The following is a 24,288-nucleotide window of genomic DNA, read 5'->3' on the forward strand; positions in this document are numbered from 1 at the left end:
ACATATGTCCCAATTGACATTGTTCACAGTAATCATTTATTCCTTTCTTTTGTTATTCAAGTCTTGTAGTATTTATTACACACTCCACGCTTATCTTGAAACACTGTACTCACTACTACACTCTAGTGGTCAAAACAGGTAAACGAAACACAGCGACTTATATTCAAAACTAATGCCCACTTTGGACTGCGGGAGGGGGACTTTTAAATGGAGTCAGAACACGAAAGTCTTTGTCTTTTCTCTTGCAATTAAATGATTTACTGAGAACTGACCTGGGATCCCATTTCTATTTTCCGTGTCTTTATCAAATAAAACAAGGGGGAAAAAAGAACAGGCGGCGTTGTAAGTACGAGGTCGAAAAGAAAAAAAAACGCCTTAATTGGAACAAAAAGTTGGCTCCGCCCACAGCGGCCCAAGATCCAACTTTGTCTACGTCTGTGCCGGATGGCCCAGACCACTAAGCTTGCAACCGTGGTGGCCCTCGAGGACCGCTTTGCCCACTCCTGGTCACTAGTCCCAAATATAATAACAGCAAAAATCAGTGTTGTTTTGAAAATCTACAGGAACAAGAAGCTTATTCGTCGTGCAAAGATACAACAGTCCTCCACTCCTTCATGTCCTGACATAAAAGAGCATTTTATGAGGGAGCTCGCTGATAAAGTTGATGATTTGAGCGGAGTTTATGGGATGCCAATGCGTAGGGGGGAGGGGCATAACAAAATATTGTGAGCTTTGAGAACCGAGCTGCTGCCGTCAGGCTGTCTGTCACTCAGATGTTACGGCCATGTCACATGCTGGATCTTTCTCTTCACCTCTGGAGGCGTCAGCGCACTCTGATGACATTCAACAGAAGAAAAAAAGGTGTCAGCAAACGATTTTACAAAAGTTCAATCACAAAATAGAGTCAGACAATTTTGCATGCAAGTCCAAAAATATCGTTGACATTCATTTTTAACCTGAAATGATCTTGGTTTGATTCTTTATAGCACAAAAAGAGGCGTTGGAATCAAATGCAAACATGTTTTATCCACTGTAAGTTCAAATGTGATCATAATTCCAAAATATGAACAATGGTAGAAATAGATTACGGTTCTTACAGAGCAGTTTGCGTCCCGTTTGAGGCTTGCCGTGTCCACGCTGTGAGAACATTTCTGGTTGGAGGAGGAAGATGACGAAGTGGCAGATAAACGACGGATGGGGTTGGTCAGGTTTCGAGCCGGAGGGGGTTTCAACCTATCGGCCACTGCAGATGACGACGACAGGCTTGTTTCTGGCTTCTTTGCTTTTGACACGCTGCAGGAAATGGAATGAGAGGACACAAAATGGCCACCGGCGAAGTAAAGGTTATGTATAGAATAGAAAGAGTAAACTGGGTTGTTTTTAAAAAGCCTTGAGATTTTTAAGACAGTGGGTGACGTCACAGCAACCATCTCAATCACTTTGAGAATGGGACGTCCTCTAAACTCTATGATTGGTCAGTGGCCACTTAGGAGGCGGGGTTTGCAACAGGTTCTTTTCAGCGTACAATTAGGATCATGTGGTCATGATTAGGTGTTCGAACACCCGTTTGTTTTTGTTTTTGCTTTTATCAGCCGTACCTCACTTATGTGTCAAGTGTAATTGACCCATTTTATATTAATAGTCACTACGAAGAAAGTGAAATAGTTTTACATTTCCATGAATTTCGCCATGTGGCTTGCCGACTCACCCGTCCTGACCCGAGCCGCTCGGTTCTCGTCTGGCTCGCGTCTTCGCCATCCTCTTTCCCCAGCGGCTGTTGGGTAAACTACGCTGCGGCCTCGGGATGACATGTCGCACGAAGAGCTCTACAAGCTGGTCCCCACTTTCACAATGGTCGGAATTGAGCCTTTTCTGAGACACCAACAACAACTGGTAAGCTCAAAGACTTCTTTATACATGTGTTTTTTTGTGTTATGGCTCACCTCGCTTAAAACCATTTGGAGAAAATCCCGAGAAAGCAGCTCAGGGTGCAGTAAAATATCGACTTGTGAAGTATAAATGGCTTGGCTGGCGATATCACAGGAGGTCGCCATGTTGGAATTTCCCAGGTTGCTCAGCGTCATCTTCGCCTTCTACTGCCCCGGGCCATAGATATCACACAGATAAGGCTAGATATCTGGTGCGCGTAGTGAGTCAATAGCGATTGAGTGGTTGTCAAAGGTCGGCCATTTTGCGTCGGTGCCATTCCACACATAACATTAAAGTCAACGGAGTAATGAATGGCAATTCATTATTATTTATTGTAAGTTTAATCCTTTTGCCATCAAATAATGTGGGATGAGTACTCGTGAAATTTCCGATTAATTCTTGTATCGCAGTCATTGTGGTGAAAGGAACTGCTAATTCTGCTCTGGCATTTTCTAGTTTTTTTTTTCCACATGCCACCCTCTGTTGCAAATTTAAATGTCAATTGGATTTATTCACAATTATCCTCACTCCGTTGGGTTTGTCCGCTTCAGTAGTTTTCAGTGATGAGCACTTCCGTAGGAAATTTGCAGTGAGGGTAAGATGTATCCCAGCAACAAGGCAATATATTACTGTCATGTGACCCATGCACTGTTTACATTGTGTAAGTGGATGAGCTCATTGTTGTGTTGTATTTTTTTTGTTCCACAAAAGACACACTAGTCATTTCAAAATATCATTTTTTATTTGTAGGTTTCTGTGATTGTTACCCCATTATTTACACAAGTCAAAATTGGACAGTTAATACACGTGGTCATCTTTCTGAAGAAGTTTTTGACAACAACAAGTGACAAATGTTTTCATTTTATTTGAGAGAAAAATGTTTGAGTAGAATGATCACCAGTTTAGGGATGGGCAAAAGAATAGATTAATTGACCATTAATTATTATAGAAATTCTGTTAATTTTGAGGGGTGAGGGTGCATTTTAATGTTTTGCAGTCAACTGCATTACCTCGTCACTAATTAACCAGTTGTTTGTTGAGGATCTTTACCATATGGCTTCTACAGTTATCATTTTTTCTCATATACAGGATGAAATATCAGTATTAGTCATCCATGTACTGCTCCTGTCTTTCGTAATTATTGTTTTATTTGTTTTCCTTTTTTTCTGTGCATTTACGGTTCGACGAATGTGTGTAGCGAGTGCGTTGCTGGTAAAAATGAAATACAGTTATATTGCAACAAAATAGCTTTGAGCACAACCACAATTCATACATAAGGCGCACTGCGGAAGTTCGGGTAGACTTTGGGCACAGTCAATGATATCCATATAGTATACTCGATAAAATATTAAGAAGCGCATCCATTTTGAGTGTCTCATTAACATAAGATGTATGTTTTTGGAAGATAACAGTTGCAGCTGGAGAAGGGAAAATCCAAGAGAAAAGCATCCAGGCTTCCATTTTGTGTCCTGCTTGTCTTCATTAAGATTGAGTTTGGGGAGAAAGGCACTAACCGGAACTAATTAGAGCCGCCTGCACCAAAGTCAGGCCTGCTCGCTTCCAGTAATATTGAGATAATAATCACTCAATCGGTCTAATGTCCATCCCCGATGACCACCGCCACTCGACGTACGAAACAAGGGCTCACGAAGAACGAGACGATCGCAAAGGAGAAAGAGACGTCGAGCAGGTCCGACTCCAAATCCGACCCGGGTCGGTCCCCGTCACACCGCCGACTGCGTCTCGCTACAGATGTAGATGTTGCTGGGCCGGACCCTCCTCTGGCTGCGGCCCGCCACCCTGGGACACGGCCTGCAGTTCTTGGGCACAAACTCCTTGCAGGCCTCGCGGAACTTTCGGATCCTCCAGCAGTAGATGATGGGGTTGAAGACCGTCTTCAGGTAGCTGAGCCACAGCGCCCCGATGCTGACGGGGTAGAAAGCCGGGCTGGAGTAGAAGCGGCGGCTAAAGACGGCCAGCAGGCTGACCACCGTGTAGGGCAGCCAGCACACGGAGAAGCCCACGAAGAGGATCAGGATGGTGGTGAAGGCCCGGGTCTTGAAGCTCATGTCCACCTTGATCTGCGGGGGTCTCTGCAAGCCCACTAGCCTCATTTTGCTGACCTGGTTGAGGGCCGGCAGGCAGGAGGGCTCGCTGGCGTGGCTGTGGACGCGCAGCGTGTTGCGGCGCACCGTGTTCAGGATGCACACGTACGAGTACAGCATGACGGCGAAGGGGGCGAAGAAGACCGCCACCGCCAGGAGGACGCTGTACGCGCGGTCGGCCGACGACTCGCTGTATCCCAGCGCGCACTGCGGGACCCAGGCGTCGTCGGCGGCGCCCGTGGCGGCGCCCGTCCTCCAGCCCACCACCGAGGGCAGCGACACGCAGAGACTCAGCAGCCAGGAACCGGCGATCAAGATCTTGGCCCGGTGCGGCGTCAACTTGTCCTGCCGTTGGACGATGATGAGGAAGCGATCCACGCTGATGATGAGCAGGATGGACACGCCCTCCAGGACGAAGAGCCAGTAGAGCATGATGGAGGCGCGGCAGAATCCGCCGCCCAGGCCCCACTCGGCGCTCCCCAGCGTGACGGCCGTGAAGGGCATGCACAGGAGCGAGAGCATGATGTCGGAGAAGGCCAGGGTGGCCAGCAAGAGGTTGATGGCCGAGCGCATGGCCGCCTTCTGGTAGACGATCAGGCACACGATGGCGTTGCCCAGGAAACCCACCGTGATCATGAAGATCATGACGGCGGCCAGAGTCACGCGCAGGCCGAACGACAGGAGGAGGGGAGTCCCCGGTCGGGCGGGGGCCAGAACGCCGTCGTCGTCCGGTTCCGGCGAGTCGCAGCCGTTGGCCAGGCTTTGGTTGTTGCAAAAGGCCATGGTGGCACGTGAGCGCCAAATTCAAGCCCGGGCCCGTCAAAGGCGTGGCCGCAGCTTCATCTGAAAGGCACAAAATGGAGGACGTCGGTCGGATAAGGAGCTTGGAAATTAGCACGGAGAGTGTTGTGTTAAAAAAAAAAAAAAAACTCTAATCACTGCTTTAATTCCTAAACATGTACTGTATTTTTCAGATGTAAACAGGCAAGGAGTAATTTTTCAGACTCCAATGAGTACTTTTCCGTTTTAAAATACCCCTGAAATAACAATTATTTTCCAGATTTTTTTATTTTATTTTTATTTTTATTTTTGTGATTACCAAATATGTTACTTAATGATTAACAGAACCGAAATAACAAATCTTGGTAAGACCAGCATAGACAAATACCGCACTGTTAAAAAAAACAGCTTAATGTTGTTCTATGAAAAGCTGCAGTTAATTGATGCAGTAACACGATGCAGGTGTTCATCTCGCTAGCTTTAATACAGTTGCTAATTAACAAGTGTCATTGACACGACATTAATCACACATCTCCCACCTCCAGGCGAACGAGGACGCTTCAGGATGAGAGAAAATCCGGACGAGACGTCGCCGTCGATCGCAAATGAGACGTGTCGGTTACCGTGGCCGACGGCATCTGGCAAGGTAAGAAAGAGGCCTTTACAAATCATCCACAACATTGAAACGGCGCCGTCACTCACTTCAAATACATTAGGCCTAGAGATTATGAATCAATGTTCATTGATGTGTGGGAAATCTGTCGATGTTATCCAAAAATACCATTCATTAGCGCCCTTTGTAACTTTAGAAACAGGTTTTACTCACAAAGCACATTTCGGACCTGTCATCTGCTTTCCAATAGTATACAATGATCAATATTCTAATTAAGAAGGATGACCTCATTGATATCATTCTTGATCAATAATAAACAATCTACAGGGCATTCCCCTTGTCAATTGAAAACTATATGTTGATTGTGTTGTCCATATGACAAGATGTTCCCATAGTCAAATGAAAACTATACGTACATTGCGTCCATATGTCTGTAGTAAAATGAAAAGTATACTATAGATTGTGTCCATATTTGAGATTTCCGATTTCCAACCCTATCATCACATCCACACTTGACACAAATACAAAGTCATTTTCCAAAGGGAACATTCTTCCACAAAAACTCTCCGAGAGCGCCGCATAGTTTTGCTGGCTGTTGCTATGGAAACAAGATGAGCGTCTCCATGGCAACAAGCATCCTATATACTCTCGTCGCGCTTCCCTGACCAAAAATATTCTCCGCTGCCCATTTTAATCTTCCACACACGCAAGGTCGCCTCCTCTTTCTCCCTTCGAAGAATAACTCACAATTCTGCCTTTATTATCATTTACATTTTTCATCGGCTTAAAATATGCATGCGTGAAATGGCTTTCCGTAGGAAACATTTTTTTATGTGCCAGCCAATAATGTCACTGCAACAATTCGGTCGATTTTCTTTCTCCCCCACCGTGCGATCAATATGCCTTTTTTTTGGACAGATGAACAATTTTTAATATTTCCCTTAGTCTGCGTGGGGAAGAAATAGAGGAATATACAATAATGGATGAAATGGGAAAGTGTTAATTCGATAAATGATAGAATAGACTCACCTTGAGGCTCTTAAATTGGAGCATGGTGCTTATCCTTTTGCTCGTGTTGCCTTCAAGTGCATAGCGTCGAGGAAACTGAAGAAATAGGAGGCGAAAACGTCTCGCCGTGTGCTTGGTCGTCATGCTGCCGCCTACTGGCGACACGTCGGCACGAAGCAGATGGACGCAGATTTAAAGGGACAGTGCCATTTAAATAAGAAATAAATAGGCACAGAACCCAATCTAAACATAAATGTTCATTTGAATTTTTATTAGTGTCTTGGTAGTGTCGGACATCCAGCGAATGAATAACTCTTTTTATAATGACGTGTGTTTAATCACATGCTATAATTTTATCCACTAGATGGCAGTATTGCACCGCAGCCGGTTCTGCAGTAAACAGCTGTTTTAATTGAATGAAATGGAATGCCTTTATTGTCATTCTACAAGTACAATGAGATTTAAAGCTTCACCATAGAGCGCATGCATAAATACGTAGTCATAAATAAGATTTCTATACAATAAAAATGGGACTAAAGTGGCTAGCAGAACTTGAGGTCGCTACGGCGTTTTCGTCCAAGATCAAAATTTGCCGTGCTAAGACTGAAGTAAACGTATCTAAATATCTAATGTCTATCCCAATGAAAGAAACCTTCAACGCATTTTTAAAACGGCAGTTTATGGGAGTTTCTAACATTTTTTTTCATCCAGTCATCACTATGATACACTACTTTTTTTTCCTTCAATACCTCCACTTGACAGCGTGGCACGCTGCCCGTGCCCACCTCAGTTCCACCTCACGTGCATGCACATCACGTCTACTGGCAAACTCATAAGGAGGGAGAATTAATATCTTTTATTCCTCACCTCTGCCGAGACGTCGCCCCTCCATCATTCGGTTAAAAAGCAAACACGGCCTGCGTGAAAAAATGTTCCTCTCCCCTTAAATCAGAATATTGAGAGGGCAAAGAAAAACATGCACACGCACATACACTAGGAACAGAGAGTTACATTTAGGACATTTTGCACATTTTAACACACTTTTCCCGAGTCCTGTATTGACACACCGCACGCAACCGGTGACTCCTTCTCGTAATGAAAGTGGGAATTTTCAATTCCTATTGCAGTTTTTCTTTATGCTGTAATGGCTTTTCTCACGGTACTCTAGCAGTCACCCACTTTCCAAACGACGTAAACCATATTTAAATACTTTCTAAATTGTCCATGCTGGAGTACGAATGTAAACGTGAATGATTATCTATAAAAGTGACACGCAAACTGGATTGTAAGTGAACTCCAAAGTCTGTCAGGATGTACAAGTACTTTAATTTTTGTAAGTTTACTTGTTTAATATATAGGAAGCGGTAATAACAAAAATGCATGCTAGGCTAATTGTATGCTAAATTGTCCCTGGTTGTTTGTTTCCTTGTGCTTTGCGATTGGCTAGCCACCGCTTTAGGGTGTGTCCCCCGCTGAGGCCCGTAGTCGACTGGGATAGGCTCTAGCACCCCCTTCCTCCCGCGACCCTTGTGAGGATAAGTGGTTCAGAAAATGAATGAATGAGCTATGTTTGGCTTCTTATTGTTGTTGTAGTTTTGCTTTAAACTTACCCCGAATGCACTTACCCACCTTTTTACCACCTTGATAATGTGCAGTATAATTAGACGTGGCCAAGAGTGAAGTTACTTTACTTTTAAAACGTAAAAAGCCGAGCAAAAGCACGCTTATGAGCGCCAGATATTTATTTTACATATGTGCTGTGATACTACCAGTAAAATGTTCACAGACCGTGTTGTTTATTTGCTTCTGGCTTCTCGTCAGCCCGACTTTTTGGCCTTTCGTCGCCCCGATTTTTTTAAAATTTATTTATTTAATCGTATACCCCCTCCCTCGAAGGGCGTGCTCTGCTAACGATCGCGAAAAGAAAGCGCACGCCGCCGTAATCCATGGTGCATGGCCAAAGCGCGGCTGCCCGGTGTCACTCTGTCACCCTGGCAACCGCGCGGGTGTTGACCCGCCAGCTGGGAGAGCTGAACTCGGCCGGCGCGGGATGGTGCGCGTCAATGCGTGGGGTGCCGTGTCAAAATGGAAAAAATAGAACCCTTCAGAAACGCGTATTGAGGTACATTTGGACGGATTTACGCAAGATTAAGTTAAACTTTGCGGCCGTGCTCTGTAAAGGTTGACGTTCAGTCGACTTGGCGGGCTGGATCGGACCCCCGAGTGGGCGCCTTCTGGCCCTGGAGCCGTATTTTTGACACCCCCATTGGAAATCTTTGGTTGTCACATTGGACCCCTTTTTTAAAGTTTAAACTGTCGTTTGTGACTTTAATAGAACACGATCGGGGGGGTTCACATCTGGTAGAATTGGTCGGGTAGCAGTGGGAATGTGCTAGCTTCATTCTTAGACCAGATCTGATTTTTAAAAAAAAATTGCGTGTACTACAATACATTATTATATTAGGGTATTTTCCATTTTGCAAATAATATTCCATACTCTTGGTGTTTATACAAACTATGTAATAGTCTACATTATTTAATGTGGAGTGCATGTTTGTTGTCAGTGATGATTTTCAGTCCCTTTTTTAAATGGGATTATTGCAGATAATTACTTGGTTAACACTATAAAGCCACAATAATGCGCAATGAGCACTTTAAATTAGACGTCGTTCATGAAATTGTGAAATTGAATCCATTTACGAATACTTTTTTAAAATTAATTTCTAATGCCAAAAGGTCCTTGCGATAGTTGTAAATGGTCATATTTAATAGTTGCTACAAAGCTATTCAGACACTTATACTAACGAGCAGAAAATATCGACTGTCATGTACAAGATTGGCAAATCATGTGCTTTTATTCTTGAGTTTCGGATGTTGAAGATATTAGTGCGATTAATTTTTACGCTTCCACTTAAACTAAGCGGTTTGCTAATTTGAAATTGTTGACTCCATTTTTTTTAGAAGAGTGCACGGCAAATTTATATATATTTATATTAAGACCTGATGAATATTCTTGTCACGTTACCAAAGTCAAACAGCATCATACGTTCACGTTCAATAAAGATCACCTCATGTCGTCAGGTAGTATGTCCAATTTATTAAATAATTCATTTCTTCACTCAAAATAAGACGGGAAGAAAAATAAATAGCGCAAAGACACATTGGACGGGAACATGTATAAAGGAATGTTTTGTACTTGGAGAACACGGATGTCAGTCATAAACCGACACGGAAAGGAGACAAAATATTTACAGGGGTACAAAAACAATTGCGACAAACCTAAATGGTAGTAAGTCTAGTTTTTTTTTGTTGCTTTCGAGAATAAGAGGGTGCAAAAAAAAATGAAAGCGATTCGACGTCTCGCTTGAATCTTTTTCTCGTCAGTTTTCAGAAAAGGGAAAAAAAATAGTTTGGCGCTGCTGTAAAATGTCTCTCACACACACATACACACACACACACACACACACACATACACACACAGGCCACGTAGTGGAAGACGGGCAGGCAACAAAAAGTCGATTATTAATGGCGTAAAGTGAGGTGAACAAAAGGGAAGCAAGAAAGAAACAAGTCCGTTTGGTTGGGTGGTGCGTCCCGCCATGTTTCACGTGTCGCCGTACATCCTCTTGCAGTCTATGGAGGGCGGCGGCGTGTCGCCCACCTGCGAGTAGGCCGAGTTGTCGGGGCTCCGCGGCAATCCGGGCGGCGTCATGCGCTTCTCCTTCTGCCTGCGGTTGCAGAACCACACGCGCACCACCTCCTTCTCCAGCTGCAGCGTGTCGGCCAGCCCGTTGATCTCCTGCGCCGAGGGCTTGGGGCACTTGAGGAAGTGGCTCTCCAACGCGCCCTTGACGCTCACCTCGATGGACGTGCGCTTCTTCCTCTTGCGCCCCCCCTGCGTGGCCATCTTGTCCAAGCCGACCGGGCTCCCCGTGCTGGAGTCGGCCTCCTCCAGCCACTTGTTGAGCAGCGGCTTCAGCTTGCACATGTTCTTGAAGCTCAGCTGCAGCGCCTCGAAGCGGCAGATGGTGGTCTGCGAGAAGACGTTGCCGTACAGGGTGCCCAGGGCCAGGCCCACGTCGGCCTGCGTGAAGCCCAGTTTGATGCGCCGTTGCTTGAACTGCTTGGCGAAGTGCTCCAGGTCGTCCGAAGTCGGCGTGTCCTCGTCCGAGTGGACCTCCTGCTGAGGGTGTTGGTGCTGGTGTGTGAGATGAGGGTGGCCGGCTTGGTGCTGCTGCTGCTGATGCTGCTGCTGGTGGTGAGGATGAGGGTGGTGGTGATGGTGGTGGTGATGGTGATGCTGCTGCTGGTGGTGAGGAGGGTGCTCCAGCTCCGGGGAGTCCCCGCGGACCAGCGCGGCCGGGTGCATCAGGCTCTGGGCGCTCAGCATCCCGTTGACGGTGAAGGCGGCGGCGGCTGTGGCGGCCGGCTGCGAGTAGACCAGGCTCTGCTGCGCTTGGTGCTGGTGAGGCTGGGTCTGACCCTCGCTGATGTTGATGGAGCTCCCCCAGCCGCCGGGGTGCGCCTGGTGGCTCCCCAGGTGCGCCCCTCCGCCGCCACGGTGGTGCAGAGCGGCGGTGCCCGAGTGGAGGAGGAGTTCCTCTCTGCCGCCACCTCTCTTCGCATCCTGGGGCTGCGAGCCGGCCGGCCAGGCAGCCCCCACCGCGGCAGCGGCCGCCGCCGCAGCCGCGGCCGCCGCGTGGGGAAGCGAGGTCACCCACTGGTGGGCATGGCTCAGCATGTGACCCCCGTTGCTGGACACCATGGTGGCGCCTTGCATGAAGTCGCTCTGCGACATCTTGAGCGAGGGGTCCCCCCGGAAAGCGCTGGAAGAGACGGACGACGTGACGGCGCCGCCACCGCCGCTCGCCGGCTGCATGACGCCGCCTCTCCGCTCAGAATGGGGCGGCACCGGGCCGCTCAAAATCCGGCTGCTGGCGAGGTACGGACTGGACGTGGCTGTCGCCATACCCCAAATCATAAATATGGATTTTCCTCTAAACCCTCGGCTATTGCACTTTGCGCGGAAAAAAAGCGAAAAAACAACAACAGTCCGTGGAGGCAGTTTAAAAAACCAAAACAAACTTTCCTTCAGCGCCAATATTCCACAGGACCGTTCACAATTTGATCCGTGCCTCCGTAAAAGTTGGCATCCTCCTTTCCCCCTTCTATAATATGGATTTTTCAAACGTGATGATATTTTAAAAAACAACAAAAAAAGAAGGGTTAAAACTCCCTGCTGTGTCGGAAGGCATCCTCCGCGGAGCAAAGGAAGCGAACATGTGTTTAACAGCGACCACGGCCAAGCTTCCCTCTCCCGTGGCTGGCCAATTAGGAGCAGAGTAGTCCTCGGGGTCGTCGCTGATTGGACGAACGACCCCAAACGGGTCCGCGCATCAAGAAGGGTCTCTCATCTCACGCGGGCACTCCATTTATTTTACGCGAGATCCTGAGGATCTTTTAACAATAATAATACTACCACTAGCAGTAAAAATGAGACGATGACAAGAAGTTTATTCAAAATCAGACATTTGATCATTGCAGAGACTATTTTAGCAGCTAATAAATACCCAAAAGCATCAGTTTCCTCATTGTTTGTGTTTAAACATGATTTACTTTCCTATTAGATCTCTAATAAAGTCACCATTTGCATACCAAAAACATGAAATAAGTCTGTTTTTTGATGTGTTGCAGGATAACACACGATTCTGCGATATGATGAAAACACCCATTGAAAGTTTTTTGCCTTAAAAAAATATATGCAGTAAATAAAATAAAAATGTATTATATCGTCATATCTGATTTACTGAATTTGGCAATCACAAGCTTGTATTTGATTTTTTTTAAACAAAAAACATAACAAATACCAACAATAACAATATACCTGACCTAAATACCCCAAACCCCCACCCATTAGAATCATTTTTTTTTAAAACAGTGTATATATATATATATATATATATATGTGCAGTATACAGTAAATCAAATTAAAATATGTCATAGCGTTATTTACTCAATTTGGCAATCACAGCTTGTCATGGATGTAAAAGTATTCAAAAATGGATTGAATATGACCTCACAATTTCATGAATGACATCTCATTTCATGTGCTCATTGCGCATTATTGTGGCTTTATAGGAAAAATGTTCAACAGAGACTAGGAAAAGAAAAGTATGATCCCTGAATTAGAATCTTCATTTTTTTTCTCACTTATTTGAATTAATTGCGTGGTTTTGCGGCTGAAAATGTGTAAACACAGAAAAAAGTAACTATTTTTCCATGTTTGTTGACATTTTGTTGCTCACCTTTTGCTGTTAAGTGGCAATTGTCTGCCATTATCAACCCTCAACTCAAGTACAAGTCATTTTATTTCTTCTTTTTCTTGTCTTAATTCATCATCCCAATGCATAAACACTCTGTGAGTTTGTCATTAATTTAACATCAGATTGCACTATACCAAAACAATCCTATTAGGAATCAGCGCTCACAGCAAACAATAAAATTCAGCACTATGTCATAAATACGCCTCGGAACGGCTAAAAGTAGCATCGTGATGACATGCAAGCATCTGTTTGTTAACTTTCGGCTTCGTTTACTGACGACCGCAACCGAGCTTTTCTGTCCTCCAACCTCTTTTAAAAACTATATTTCACATGTTGTTCTTTGGTTGAGCTTTTGCGCGAATGGGAGGTAAAAAAGACAATAATGGGAAGAAAGATCCACTTTCTTTTGACGTGACTTAGCAGTCTGAATGCTTTTCTTTCAGGATGTTAAGAATAAATATACAAAATACATAATTGTGTCATCGTTTCTCAGCTTTGGACACAAGGAAGGTGAGGACGCCTTTTGCATGCTAATGTGTTTTTTTGTTGTAATTTTCAAGTGGTAAAAAAAAGAGGGAATTGCAAAATGTGACCGCGCGCTTTTCGGGGTGTATTTTTTTGCACTTTGGGGGGCTATCTGACGTGGGAACGTACTGGAGGAAATAGTTTAGGAAATAGTCACTGATAGACTTCACAGTAAGGAATTGATTTGAAAAAAAATGAAGTCGGAATATGAAGTGGAAGCTTACTTGGCTAATATTTCAATTTTGCATGTAAATGAAGTGTTTACTCTGCAAAGTGCCACATTTTTAGACACTATTAAATAAAAATGCTGGTAGTAATGTCACTTATGGGCTTTTTTTTAAGTTGCCAAAAGTTATATATTTACAAAATCCTAATATACTTTCTGTATTTTAAAAATGCAGTGCTTGTGTGCTTATTTGCAAACACACTTTCTATAATTACACTAGGAGAGCAATGTTATCTTCTGATAGAAATATAATCTATAATCACTTATTTTAAAAAATATCTATTTTTCACCTATAGCAGTTTGAAAAGTAACTTTTGAAATAGCAATAGCACTTTCCAATCTTTTCCAGCACTAAATATTTGCAAAAACTGCAAAAAAAATTCCCACTGCTACCCAGCCAAGTTCCAATGTAGCAAAATAGTCTTAAAACTTCTTTTTAAATGACTTTATAAGGTAGTATTTGAAGTAAAAAGTGCAAATTTCCACCCTTATTTTGGAACACTTCCACTTGAATGATGGATTGTGCTGGGGAAAATATTGAAATCCCACTTATTTAACCCGTGAAATAAGCAAAATAGGAACGACGTGGCGGCGTCCAAAAGGAGCAGAACCGGTTTGCGAGAGCGTGGAGGACGCCAGATGAGTCTGGAAGAACGCCGTAATGTTTTGCATATGTTGTACTGCCTGCTCCTCTGATTTGTTATTCATGAAGGAAGTTGGGTGAAGAGGCCGGCCGACTTCTGAGGCGCGTTCCTCTCGCCGCCGCTCTCCCTTTCTGCCGTCTCTTTTTTTGTCGGAGTCGATGGAGAGATTCTAATCGGCGTGGTGTTGACGAGCGATCGTCGTCCAATCGGTGCAACTCTCGTTTTGCGGTCGGAGCCTTCGCCAAACGGGTCGGCCGCCATTTGGGCCCTCTGGCTATTTTTTGGGCTTGACTTTTGAAATATGCTAATGCTTTTTTGGGGGGGGGAAAAAGTCCATCTGGACGTTGGGAGATTCTCATCCAAAGAAACAGATGTTTTTTTTGTCGTTCACGCTTTTGTTTGTGTCATTAAGCAGCACCGAAAACCAAAAAAGCGAACAAAATCGAATGCGTAATTAGCGAGTAAGCTAGCTTATCTAGGACATTTTGCATCACATAAACCAAGGTTATTTATATTTTCTCACTAGTCCTCCTGATTTGACTTAAGTCTCTCTTTTTTTATTCACCAAAAGACTTTTAGATGTCGAAAAAATTCTTAAAAATCTTGATCCCAAAGCAAAATATTTCCTGTAAATGTATATATTTTTTCTTTCAAGTAAATGTGAAAATGAAGTACTGCCATCACATTACAACAATGTTTTTAATATCTCCTTCGACGTACACATTTTACGTGGAAATTGTTAGGGTGGTATTGCAATAATTAGACAATTTACAATATCACGTGCAGCTGATTTAGTAGTGGAAATAACAAAAATAAATAGTAGACAAATTTTGACGCTGTAAAACATGGATTGAGAATGTGAGTTTCCCCGCTACGTATATTATTATATCAACTTTTTCCAAATGTAATGTCCAGATTCATGAATCCATTCAGGAATGTTGCATGAATCTGCATACTCCAATTTTAACTGTATATTATGTCATGAGTTAACTAGTCCTTCATTAAGATAATAATGTTCTATCTTCGAATCATTGTTACAGTGAGTTTGGCTCATGTAAGATTGCCTTTTTGCTTCCATAAACACAAACAAACGAGGCTAGCTTCCCCGCTGAGGGTCAACGTACGTATGCTTTTGCGTGCGTGGCGTCTAAAGAAAGAAAGAAGTTGAGTGAAGCGCCACCGAGGGGGAACTCCCCCGGTTTCATCTTTTAATTCCAGCCGCTGTAGCTTCATCCCGGCCATGTTTTGACCTTCAGCGCTGGAGAGGCTTCTCAGCGGGAGTCCCTCTCTCCGCATGCACCCCTACCGAGCGCTCCAAATCACAAGCGAGCGCCGTGGCGGCGCAGCGGAGACCAGCTCAGCGGGGCCGCCCGGCTCAGACGCGGGAAAACGGGGGATGCGGAGATTTGGTCGGAGTGGAAGCAAATGTCAAGCCTCTATTTGTAGAGGTCGGGGGTTATCCCCACCAACCGAAAGCAAAAAATGTACATTTCAAATGGATCATTTCAGACATTTTGGGGTTCGCCTGACTGCCAGGCACGCGCGCTCTAAGTCTAATAAGATTAAAATGCAAAGTTGAGATTTTAATGCAGCTTGCAGTTTAGCGAATACCATTCGTGCGCGTCCTTGTTTGTCCTTCAATACGAGTGTGGGCGTCAACGTTTGTTTGTCTCGTTTTGCACCGATCTTAACGCCTACTGCCCAAAGTTGGTCGCGATGAGCTCCAGCACCCCTGCAAACTTTCTGAGAATAAATAGATACAAGAGAAGATGAATGAAATGTCAGTGTTGGGAAAGGAACCTCATTCAAGTCACTTAATAGAGAGAGAAGCGGTGATGCTAATTTGCTAGCCACGAAAAGCTATGTTCGTTTTTCCGCGCCAACTTAGCTGTCAATAAGTCTCATTTACGATCTGACATAAACATATTAGTCGGTGAAGGTCAAAGGTCGGATGGCGGTCGTCGAAAGCGAACGGCCTTTTGAACTATGTTTTTATGGGCTAGTACGAAAAGTACAGTAAGTTTTTGGTTGGGTGCTCTACTCGAAAAATGATATCCAGTCATAGATTTCTGGAGTGGGTGCGATCCTCTTGGCTAATTAGGAACAGTTGTCAATTACGTGGCCCTGCTGGGATGCGAGTAATGACACCCGATGGACAGATGTAGCGCAGCGACTCATTGGCGCCCCCCCCCCCCCTCCATCCCCCATTATTCATGGCGACTCATTGGCGCCCCCAAATTATGCACGAAAGGGAGAACTAATGTGGGAAAATGAGCGCCATCACTCCCAAGAGATAATTGCAGAAGGGCCAAATGGACAAGAAATAGTAAGAGGACACTCGTGGGGAGAAGATAGGAGGACAACTTTGGCTCCTTTCAGCAAGTCTACCTGTGGGCGCAGGTGTGCGAGAATCACTTGGCCGGCTTTCAGTGTTTATTCAAGTCCGTTAATGGCATTTAAAATGCATTTCCATGTTGAGGTTAAGAGCGCAGGAAGAGCGGGGAGGAGATCAAACATCTGCTGCGTCGGAGGACAAACGTGCATTTGACAACTTGGACTTTTCTCGAATATATCACCCCGTTACCCGTGGCTTGCCGACTGGAATTAGAGGAGGTTTGCAAAAGACTGCTTTTCTAGAAGTTTGATCTTTCTAGAAGTTTGATTCGTCTGGAGTGCCCTGCTATGCCAATTTTAAAAAGTTTTCTAGCTGTCGCACCGTTGCAGTCCAAAAGTACAAATAATGCAATCTGTCCAAGGCAAGTAGAGGATCTCCTCTTGAGCCAGACTTTGCATGTTCTCCCCTTGGCTGCGTGGCTTTTCTCCGGGAACTCCACTTGCCCGATACCTCCCAAAAACGTGCGTTGTAGGCTTCTTGAACACTTTGAATTGTCCCTAGGTATGATCGTTATTACTTTTTTTTCCTCCATACTATATCTGCCCTGTGATTCCTCCTTTCGGGGTTTCATCTGGATCCCTCAATGTAGCGGCATTGTGTATGACAGAGGAACATTCTTTTTTTTTTATTACCGGAAATACCTGCAGCCACGCGGCTTTTGCCCACGGACAAGTGCAGGTCTGTGTGGCGGGGTGCCGTGGAGAGCCAAGTCAAACAGCAGGTGTTCCCCAAGGGCCCCCTCTGGGCCCCCTTTGGGCAGCCCCGCGCCGTTAGCGAATAGACGGACTTCTCTGTGGAGCGTCCCGCCCGCCGCAAGCCGTTTTATAAAGGCGCCCTTTTGCCCAGCGAGTTCCTCACATGGGTTGTTTGAGGTAAAGTCACGGAGCGGTAAAGAGCCAATCCAAGACGAGCGATGACGCGTGCGGTGGCGTTGTCGCTCGCCGTGTCGGGGTTTGATCTTTGGCCGTCGCCTCCCCCAAAAGACTTGGGCTGACCCCCGACTTTAGCGAGGGACGAAGGAAAACGGACCACCGGCGTCACGCGCTATCTGCCCGATTTGACGGCGTCGGGGGCAGGGCCCGACGCGCCGCCGCCCGAGCGGGACCAGAGACGACCTTGGCGTGCAGAACGTGGTCCGATTCATTGCGCGTCTTTGATGTGCATCATCAAAGAGCGTCCTCCTCCTCCTCCTCCTCTCCTCCTTGGACCAAAGGCGACTGTTGTTTTTGTTGTTGTTATTGATATTGTTTTCCAGCCGTACTGCACAAAGGAGTCTGACCATGACTCTGATGCAAAGGCGGAGGTGGAGAGGGTGTTTTAATTAGCTGCATAATAGATCAGAAGAGCTCAGGGGGGTTAGCGTAGGTAGCGGCCCACATCAAAACACGCCATGTTGTGCCAGCTTGGCTGGTTTATTTTTAATTTTAATTTTTTTTCCAGCCGTGACCTCCTCCTGCAATGGCGCCAGCTTTGACATATGACACGAAAAGTTTGGACGCAAGGTTGGCCATTTACAATTGGAAAAACCAAACTCCAGTGTAACGAGAAACCAGTTGCATTTTTGCCAATAAGCTCAAGTTGGTTTAAAACTTCTCCAAGACACCTAAATGATGCTCTTTTGTACCGTTGTACTGTTGAATGTATACGGTGCTAGCAGCTAGCATAACATACGCTAGCGGCTAGCATAACATAGGCACACTAGCGGCTAGCATAACATAGGTACGCTAGCGGCTAGCATAACATAGGCACACTAGCGGCTAGCATAACATAGGTACGCTAGCGGCTAGCATAACATATGTACCTTTGCGTCTAGCATAACATAGGTATGCTAGCGGCTAGCATAACATAGGTACGCTAGCGGATAGCATAAACATAGGTACGCTAGCGGATAGCATAAACATAGGTATGCTAGTGGCTAGCATAACATAGGTACGATAGCGGCTAGCATTAACATACATATCATACATACCTAGTGTCATGCTAGTGCCTTATCGGACGAAGCCTCCAATGTATTGACAAAAAAAATGAAAATATACCCGCAACTGGAGGCCTGGCAAGAGCAAAATGTACATCAACATCCATTTGGCATAAAATGGTCCAAACTGGATCCCCGGCCGGCTCTCAGAAGTCGAATCCAAAAAGTAGTGGCTGGAGTCCGAGGAGCAAAAAAAGGACTTGTTTACCTTTGCTCCCCTGTTGGGTGGAGCAGGGGGGGGGTTCATTAGCGGCTGTGTAAATCAATCTGCTTCTCCTTAAAGAGCTGTCAATTTGCCCATGATGTCTGGCAGCCTGACACCACTCACTGGATATTTAACTTGAAAGCCAATTAATCATCATGATTAATTCACTGACAAAGCACACAGAAACGTTGGGCTTAACCTTACGGAACCACGGCGGAATATTGAAGAGACGCAAATGTTTCTGGCTTCCGCGCGCAAACTCCAAGACGCCAAGCAACCCCCATCTAATATTCTCAATGCTAATTCTTTTCGTCTAAAAATGATATTCTCTTTTGTTTTCATCTGTGTCCATCTTGGATTCACGGATCCTGTATTTGGGAAAAAAATTCTTTGATTATACTCCTGGCCGATGAATAATACTAATAACATTCTGGGAATGATGATTATACGTTCAATTTGTCATTATCTTTCCTGGAAGTGTGCTTAATCATGGAGAAATGGTGCAGGAATGAACTTTTCTGTTAGCGCTAAGAGAGAAAGGATGATGGCGCGGCTAATCGCTCAATCAGCAAACATCATTTCTTCTTTTAAAAGTGGAAATGTGCAAATTGGGCAATTGAACATTCTGTGATAAACTTTCCATGTTAAGTGCAAATAAGATCAAGTGTTCCCTCTTTGGAGACAAATGGAAAATCACGTAAAGTTTCATCGTGTCACGGTTATCCTTTAGATTAATGTTTGCTTCCAGACTCTTTTAGTCAATTCTCCGTCATCCCGTCCTTTTAAATTCTCTGACCTAGTGCTTCCAGAACATAGCTATAAATTTATATAAAACGCGAGGTCGTGAAGGTCACCAAAAATCACCATCGCCAGAACTAACTTTTCTGACATTAGTTTCAACTATGCAGAGGCACACCGTCCCAAAAATCATTGCTATTGCAGTCTCCATACTTCACATTTATTTTTAATGCTCTTTTGCATATTTCAATCATTTATTCGGCATGTAAGAACTTGAGAAAGCCATTTTACGTTGCATTTTACAAACTAGAAAATAAAAACGGTTCCGAATGTTCAATTCCTAATTATTCTCCAACCGAAATTACAACCAGAAAATCGCCCCCACTTGCATCCCGTCGCATCGGTCCTCCCTCGAAGCATTCGTCGAAAGCTGACTCGACAAAGTGATCAAGTCAAAGGTTGAACGATTGACGCGAGCAGATGGCTGACAGTCGCGTTCGGCGCCGCCAAGGCAACTCTTTGAGGACGCCACTTGCCGATCAATCAATCAATCATATTATCCGCGACAGGAGATTTCCACCGAGGGAACGTCCGGAGTTGCCGTCTAATCACTTTCGGGGCGGCCAATGATCACCGACCGTCGCTGCAAAGTGAGTAGACGTGATAACGGCTGATTCAGCAAGTTCCATCCCACCTTGCGCACTGAAGGAAACCTCTTTTTTTACCGTTTGCATACTGCGGAAGTGTGTGAACAATCCAAATTCAGTCAAAAAATCATTTTATATTTAATCCTGCTAGGCTTTTTAGGATTTTTCTTTAAGCCACACCCACTGATTTTTGCAAATTGTTGCAACCATACTCAAAATTTCAACTCGGTATCATTACACGCCCCTCCAAAAATGTTTGATACTATTTTTGATGCTATTTAACTATAAAACCTAAAATTAAATGTGGTATTTTTTGTGGAATAACTCATTCTGTGGCTTTGACGAGGATAGTCAAATCTCAATTTAAATTCTATAGAGGACTATATGAATACTAGACTAGTCAAATCCATTTGGACAGCAAATGAAAAAATTTGTACTCCATGACATCGAATTCCTGGTGATCTGTTGTCATGCTAAAAGAAAGAAATAACTGAAGATGAATACTTTTGTATATCTGGATACATTTCAGTACTTTGGACAACCATACTAAAGACTGTAAAAATACATGTACTATAAGATGGAGGCTATAAAGCAGTGCGGGGAAGAAGAAAAAAACCATTTGTAGTCCAAAAAGGAATAGGAATTGAATTTTAAAACATTTTTGCATCGCACCATTCCATCAGAATGGAAGCAAACGTGACTATTTTGACATGTTTTACAGTAAAAAGAGTGTCACGGAAGGTTAGATTTAAGGAGTCAGTCATTTGTCCTCAGCTAGCTAAAGTTTGAAGCGACGCATTTTTTGGGTTGGATCCAGCAGCATCCATTTGAAGACTGGCACATGAAAGCGAGCACTCCACGTGGCCTCCTATCGCATCTTAATTAAAAGGCTTGCATATTATTTGCCCTAACAAAGGGACATTTTGGGGCAGGGGCTTCATTTAAATCCAATTAGACCTGCGCCGATGCCTCGGGAGATGAGAGAGTAATTGCTGTTTGAACATGAAGGTCTTTGTTAAGGCCTACAATACATGGAGGAAGGCCATACACCACTTAAAATGTGGAGCAAAGAGGGCCAGCCCCAGGACCCCCACCAGGACTTTTCTTTTTTAAATTTACTGCTCTTAAAGCGACACTCCAGTCACGATAACCATTTGCTTCTAAACGCATTAAAAATAATGGTTGATCATGTGGGTGGACTCATTACAAATGAGTGCTGAATTCTGCCAAGGGTCTGCTGAATTTCAAGCATTTCTCCTGAAAGTCATATTTACTTTATATCTGTAAAATGGATGGGAGTTAGTAAGTTTGAGTCAAGTTATTTATGGCAGAATAGTCTTCTTTCGGACATTCTTTAAATTTCGACAAGTCACGATGAGTGTTTTTCCCCTCTGTTGGAATCCTTCCCTTCAGTAAACCGTGACATAAATAATTTTTATCACACAATTTCAATAGTGATCGAGTCTTGCTCATTTATTTTTGACAAAATTCAATCGTTTCATTGTTGTCCAAAAGCTCTTGATCGTGGGACTTTAAGCTTTAGTTACTAATGAGCTAGATTGAAATCTTCCATATCTTTGCTGCTGAGTTTGGGGAGATTCACTCCTTCATAGCATAAGATTTCTGACCAATAAGCGATTAGCTATTGATGTTTGTGTGTTTGTGCGTGCGTGCGTATGTGTGTGTGACCTTGACCTTGCAGTGCATCCCAAGTCGGGCCTTCATGCCTCAACGCGCCTAATGGCCTTTGTTTACATTGTTAATTGAATTTATTTGGTGTAGCAGCACGAGAGATATTGCCTCATTTGGATTATACGCCACTCCTCCTTTTTACTCCAGCGAGAGTCACATCTGGCTCCGTTTCCAGAAGCACCTTAGGAAGGTCAAAGTTCGCCTTCCTGGCTCGGGGCCAACGTCAAGGCGGCAGAGGTCGGCGTCTTGACACGTCGGCTTCCTCCCGCCCTTGGCCTTGAGCCCCAGAGCTCCATCTCCGTCGCCCTCAACCAAACGATTCATTAGTGCTAATTGCTAACTAGCTAAGTGCTATCCCGCAATCTATGCCACGCAAACTGATCCCGTTTAGTTTGGACCGGCCTTCCCAGTCCTTCCACTACAAACGTGTTTCTATCTGCGCACTGGGCGCAATTCAAGTCCCAGAGCAATTATCCACATGACTACACTCGGAAGCCAAAGTGCACTTTGAGTGTTTATCATCCGCCACGAGTCCGACGCGGCTGCCCGTCCTCGGCCTTCATTCCCAAGTCCAGACGCGATGTCGTCGTGTTCTTTTTGCATTTGCCATCACGCTGACATCAGCGTTCCACGCGGCGTTGCCGAGAAACTCGCGCATACGCCAAGTAAGACGTACCAGCATGAAGAATGTGTGTGTTAGCGGACTATTTTTGGGATCAAGTACACACTTTTTGGGACACCTTGACCAATTTTAAAGGGTTTAGTTGGTAGTTTTGTGTACACCGTGGATCGAATGAGAGAATTTACATATAAAGTACTGCTCTACTTACAAAATTTTCAAGTTTAAGTAGAGGTACGACTGTATTCCTGTTTTTCAAATTTTAATTTTCAACACCGCTTGTCCTTTTCAGGCTCACAGGGTGCCGGAGCCCATCCCGGCTGTCTTAAGCCCAGAGGCGGACTAAGATTGAGACTGGTCGCCGGTGAGTATTTGCTTGACATCTGACAAAATGGCTTAAATGACTTAGCATCGGGGTTTATTGGAAACAGATCGGATTGAATGCTACGTTGGCTCGATGTTGGGTTCAGCTTTTACTAAACGGCGGGAGAAAGTTGCCATTGGAAACGGCGTGTTGCTTCCTTGTTTATCAAATGAGCCGTGGCTTACACGCTCTTTAAATCCTTAAGTGCCTGCTTGATTTGTACTTAACGCCGTCCCGTAATCCCGCGATAAGACGCTGCCTAATTAATTCATCTGGAGTTTACAACGTGGGAATGATTATTTCATTGATTTTCCTCCGTTAAGTAATATACTATTAAGCCCGCAAAAGCTACATTTTGCTCTCAATCTACTGTCTGATAAATTCTGCATTGTTTGGAATTTGAAATTTAGTTTTTTTGCTGACATTTTTTGGGGGGGACATAGAAAGTAACTGGAGTCCTGTCTTAAATTATATTTAACATTTTTATGTGGGGAAGGAGTCAACAAATCCAGAATAGAGAACAAATTAAAAGGGCCGTTCATACCAAAATGATAAAAACAAATGGCCTTAAATATCCCAAATTCCGAAATGTCTCACACTTATCAGCCTCGTCATTGCCGTGAATCATTCCTAATAACAACTTCTTTTTTTCATCCTTGCCTAAACAGATGATTCCTCATACTTGCTAATCCGCGGCCCCTGAAATCAAAAGCAAAATCGTTAGTATGTAAATGTCAAACATCGTCGGCGTACGCCGGTCCACGTGTGATTATTCATGTCTCTGGGAAGACTTGATTAAATATTCCTCATCCCCTCGGAGCGGCGGAACAAATGAAGCACGGCGCCGTCCTAACAGGAGCTGACTCGTCTTTTAAATCATGTTTATTTATCTCCGCTAACATTTAGCGGCCTTTCGCCCGCTTCCCGTGACCCTCCGTGTCGGCGCCCGCGGCGCTTTACGTGATAAAAGTTTGCTTAAAAGTCGGACGGGGAAAAGTCCGCCAGAGTTCTCCTCTACCGCTCGTCCTCGTCGTGAGCGAATCCAAATCCAGGTACCAAGGTACCGGGCTCGACTCCGCCGCCGCCGCCGCCGTACCATGGGCGAAAAAGGAATACATGAATACGTGAGCGTCAAACATCTGCATGGTGATACATTATTCACCGTATCCGCCTGTCCCTGATATGATTATACTTCAATTAATACAAAGTATACTTTTACCATTGCAAAACTCGTTTGATTTTACTTTCAGGGAACGTCAGCGCCACTCGGGGTCAAAGGTACCTTTTTTACGCCTGGAAAAGCGGCTATAAAAAGCAACCGGGCGGCGGCGGCGGGCGCCAGTCGAGCGGGACGGCTCTGGTTTCGCGGAGGAAACGCCGCCTGGCCTCCTTCTTCTTCTTCTGCGGGTCCATAAAACGATGATTTCAAGCTAAATTAGCAGGTTTGTGTCAGTTAATGGCTAGAAAAACTCTTTTTCTAGCAAATATCAACGCCATTTT

At 44.6% G+C, this 24,288-nt stretch overlaps 3 protein-coding genes and 1 long non-coding RNA gene across 4 annotated transcripts; 1 reads left to right on the plus strand and 3 right to left on the minus strand.

Moving 5' to 3' along the window:
• Positions 1–356: 356 nt before the first annotated feature.
• On the minus strand, positions 357–2,084 carry c13h2orf49 (chromosome 13 C2orf49 homolog). Its single transcript, XM_077617026.1, has 4 exons — positions 1,944–2,084; positions 1,709–1,872; positions 1,098–1,293; positions 357–833 (listed from the first exon to the last, which is right to left on the minus strand). The coding sequence occupies exons 1-4, from the start codon at positions 2,082–2,084 to the stop codon at positions 777–779; spliced, it is 558 nt and encodes a 185-aa protein (XP_077473152.1). The 3' UTR covers positions 357–776.
• On the plus strand, positions 1,516–24,228 carry LOC144086867 (uncharacterized). The gene is made up of 4 exons (XR_013304592.1): positions 1,516–1,893; positions 5,360–5,460; positions 22,717–22,788; positions 24,039–24,228. It is a non-coding gene; the product is annotated as an uncharacterized LOC144086867 (long non-coding RNA).
• On the minus strand, positions 3,639–4,884 carry gpr45 (G protein-coupled receptor 45). The gene has a single exon (XM_077617365.1). It carries the CDS (start codon positions 4,815–4,817, stop codon positions 3,654–3,656), a length of 1,164 nt encoding a protein of 387 aa, XP_077473491.1. The 5' UTR covers positions 4,818–4,884; the 3' UTR covers positions 3,639–3,653.
• pou3f3a (POU class 3 homeobox 3a) lies at positions 10,040–11,460 on the minus strand. The gene has a single exon (XM_077617024.1). It carries the CDS (start codon positions 11,414–11,416, stop codon positions 10,040–10,042), a length of 1,377 nt encoding a protein of 458 aa, XP_077473150.1. The 5' UTR covers positions 11,417–11,460.
• Positions 24,229–24,288: the final 60 nt, after the last annotated feature.

Source organism: Stigmatopora argus, chromosome 13 (genome assembly GCF_051989625.1).
Source record: "Stigmatopora argus isolate UIUO_Sarg chromosome 13, RoL_Sarg_1.0, whole genome shotgun sequence".
NCBI lineage: Eukaryota > Metazoa > Chordata > Actinopteri > Syngnathiformes > Syngnathidae > Stigmatopora > Stigmatopora argus.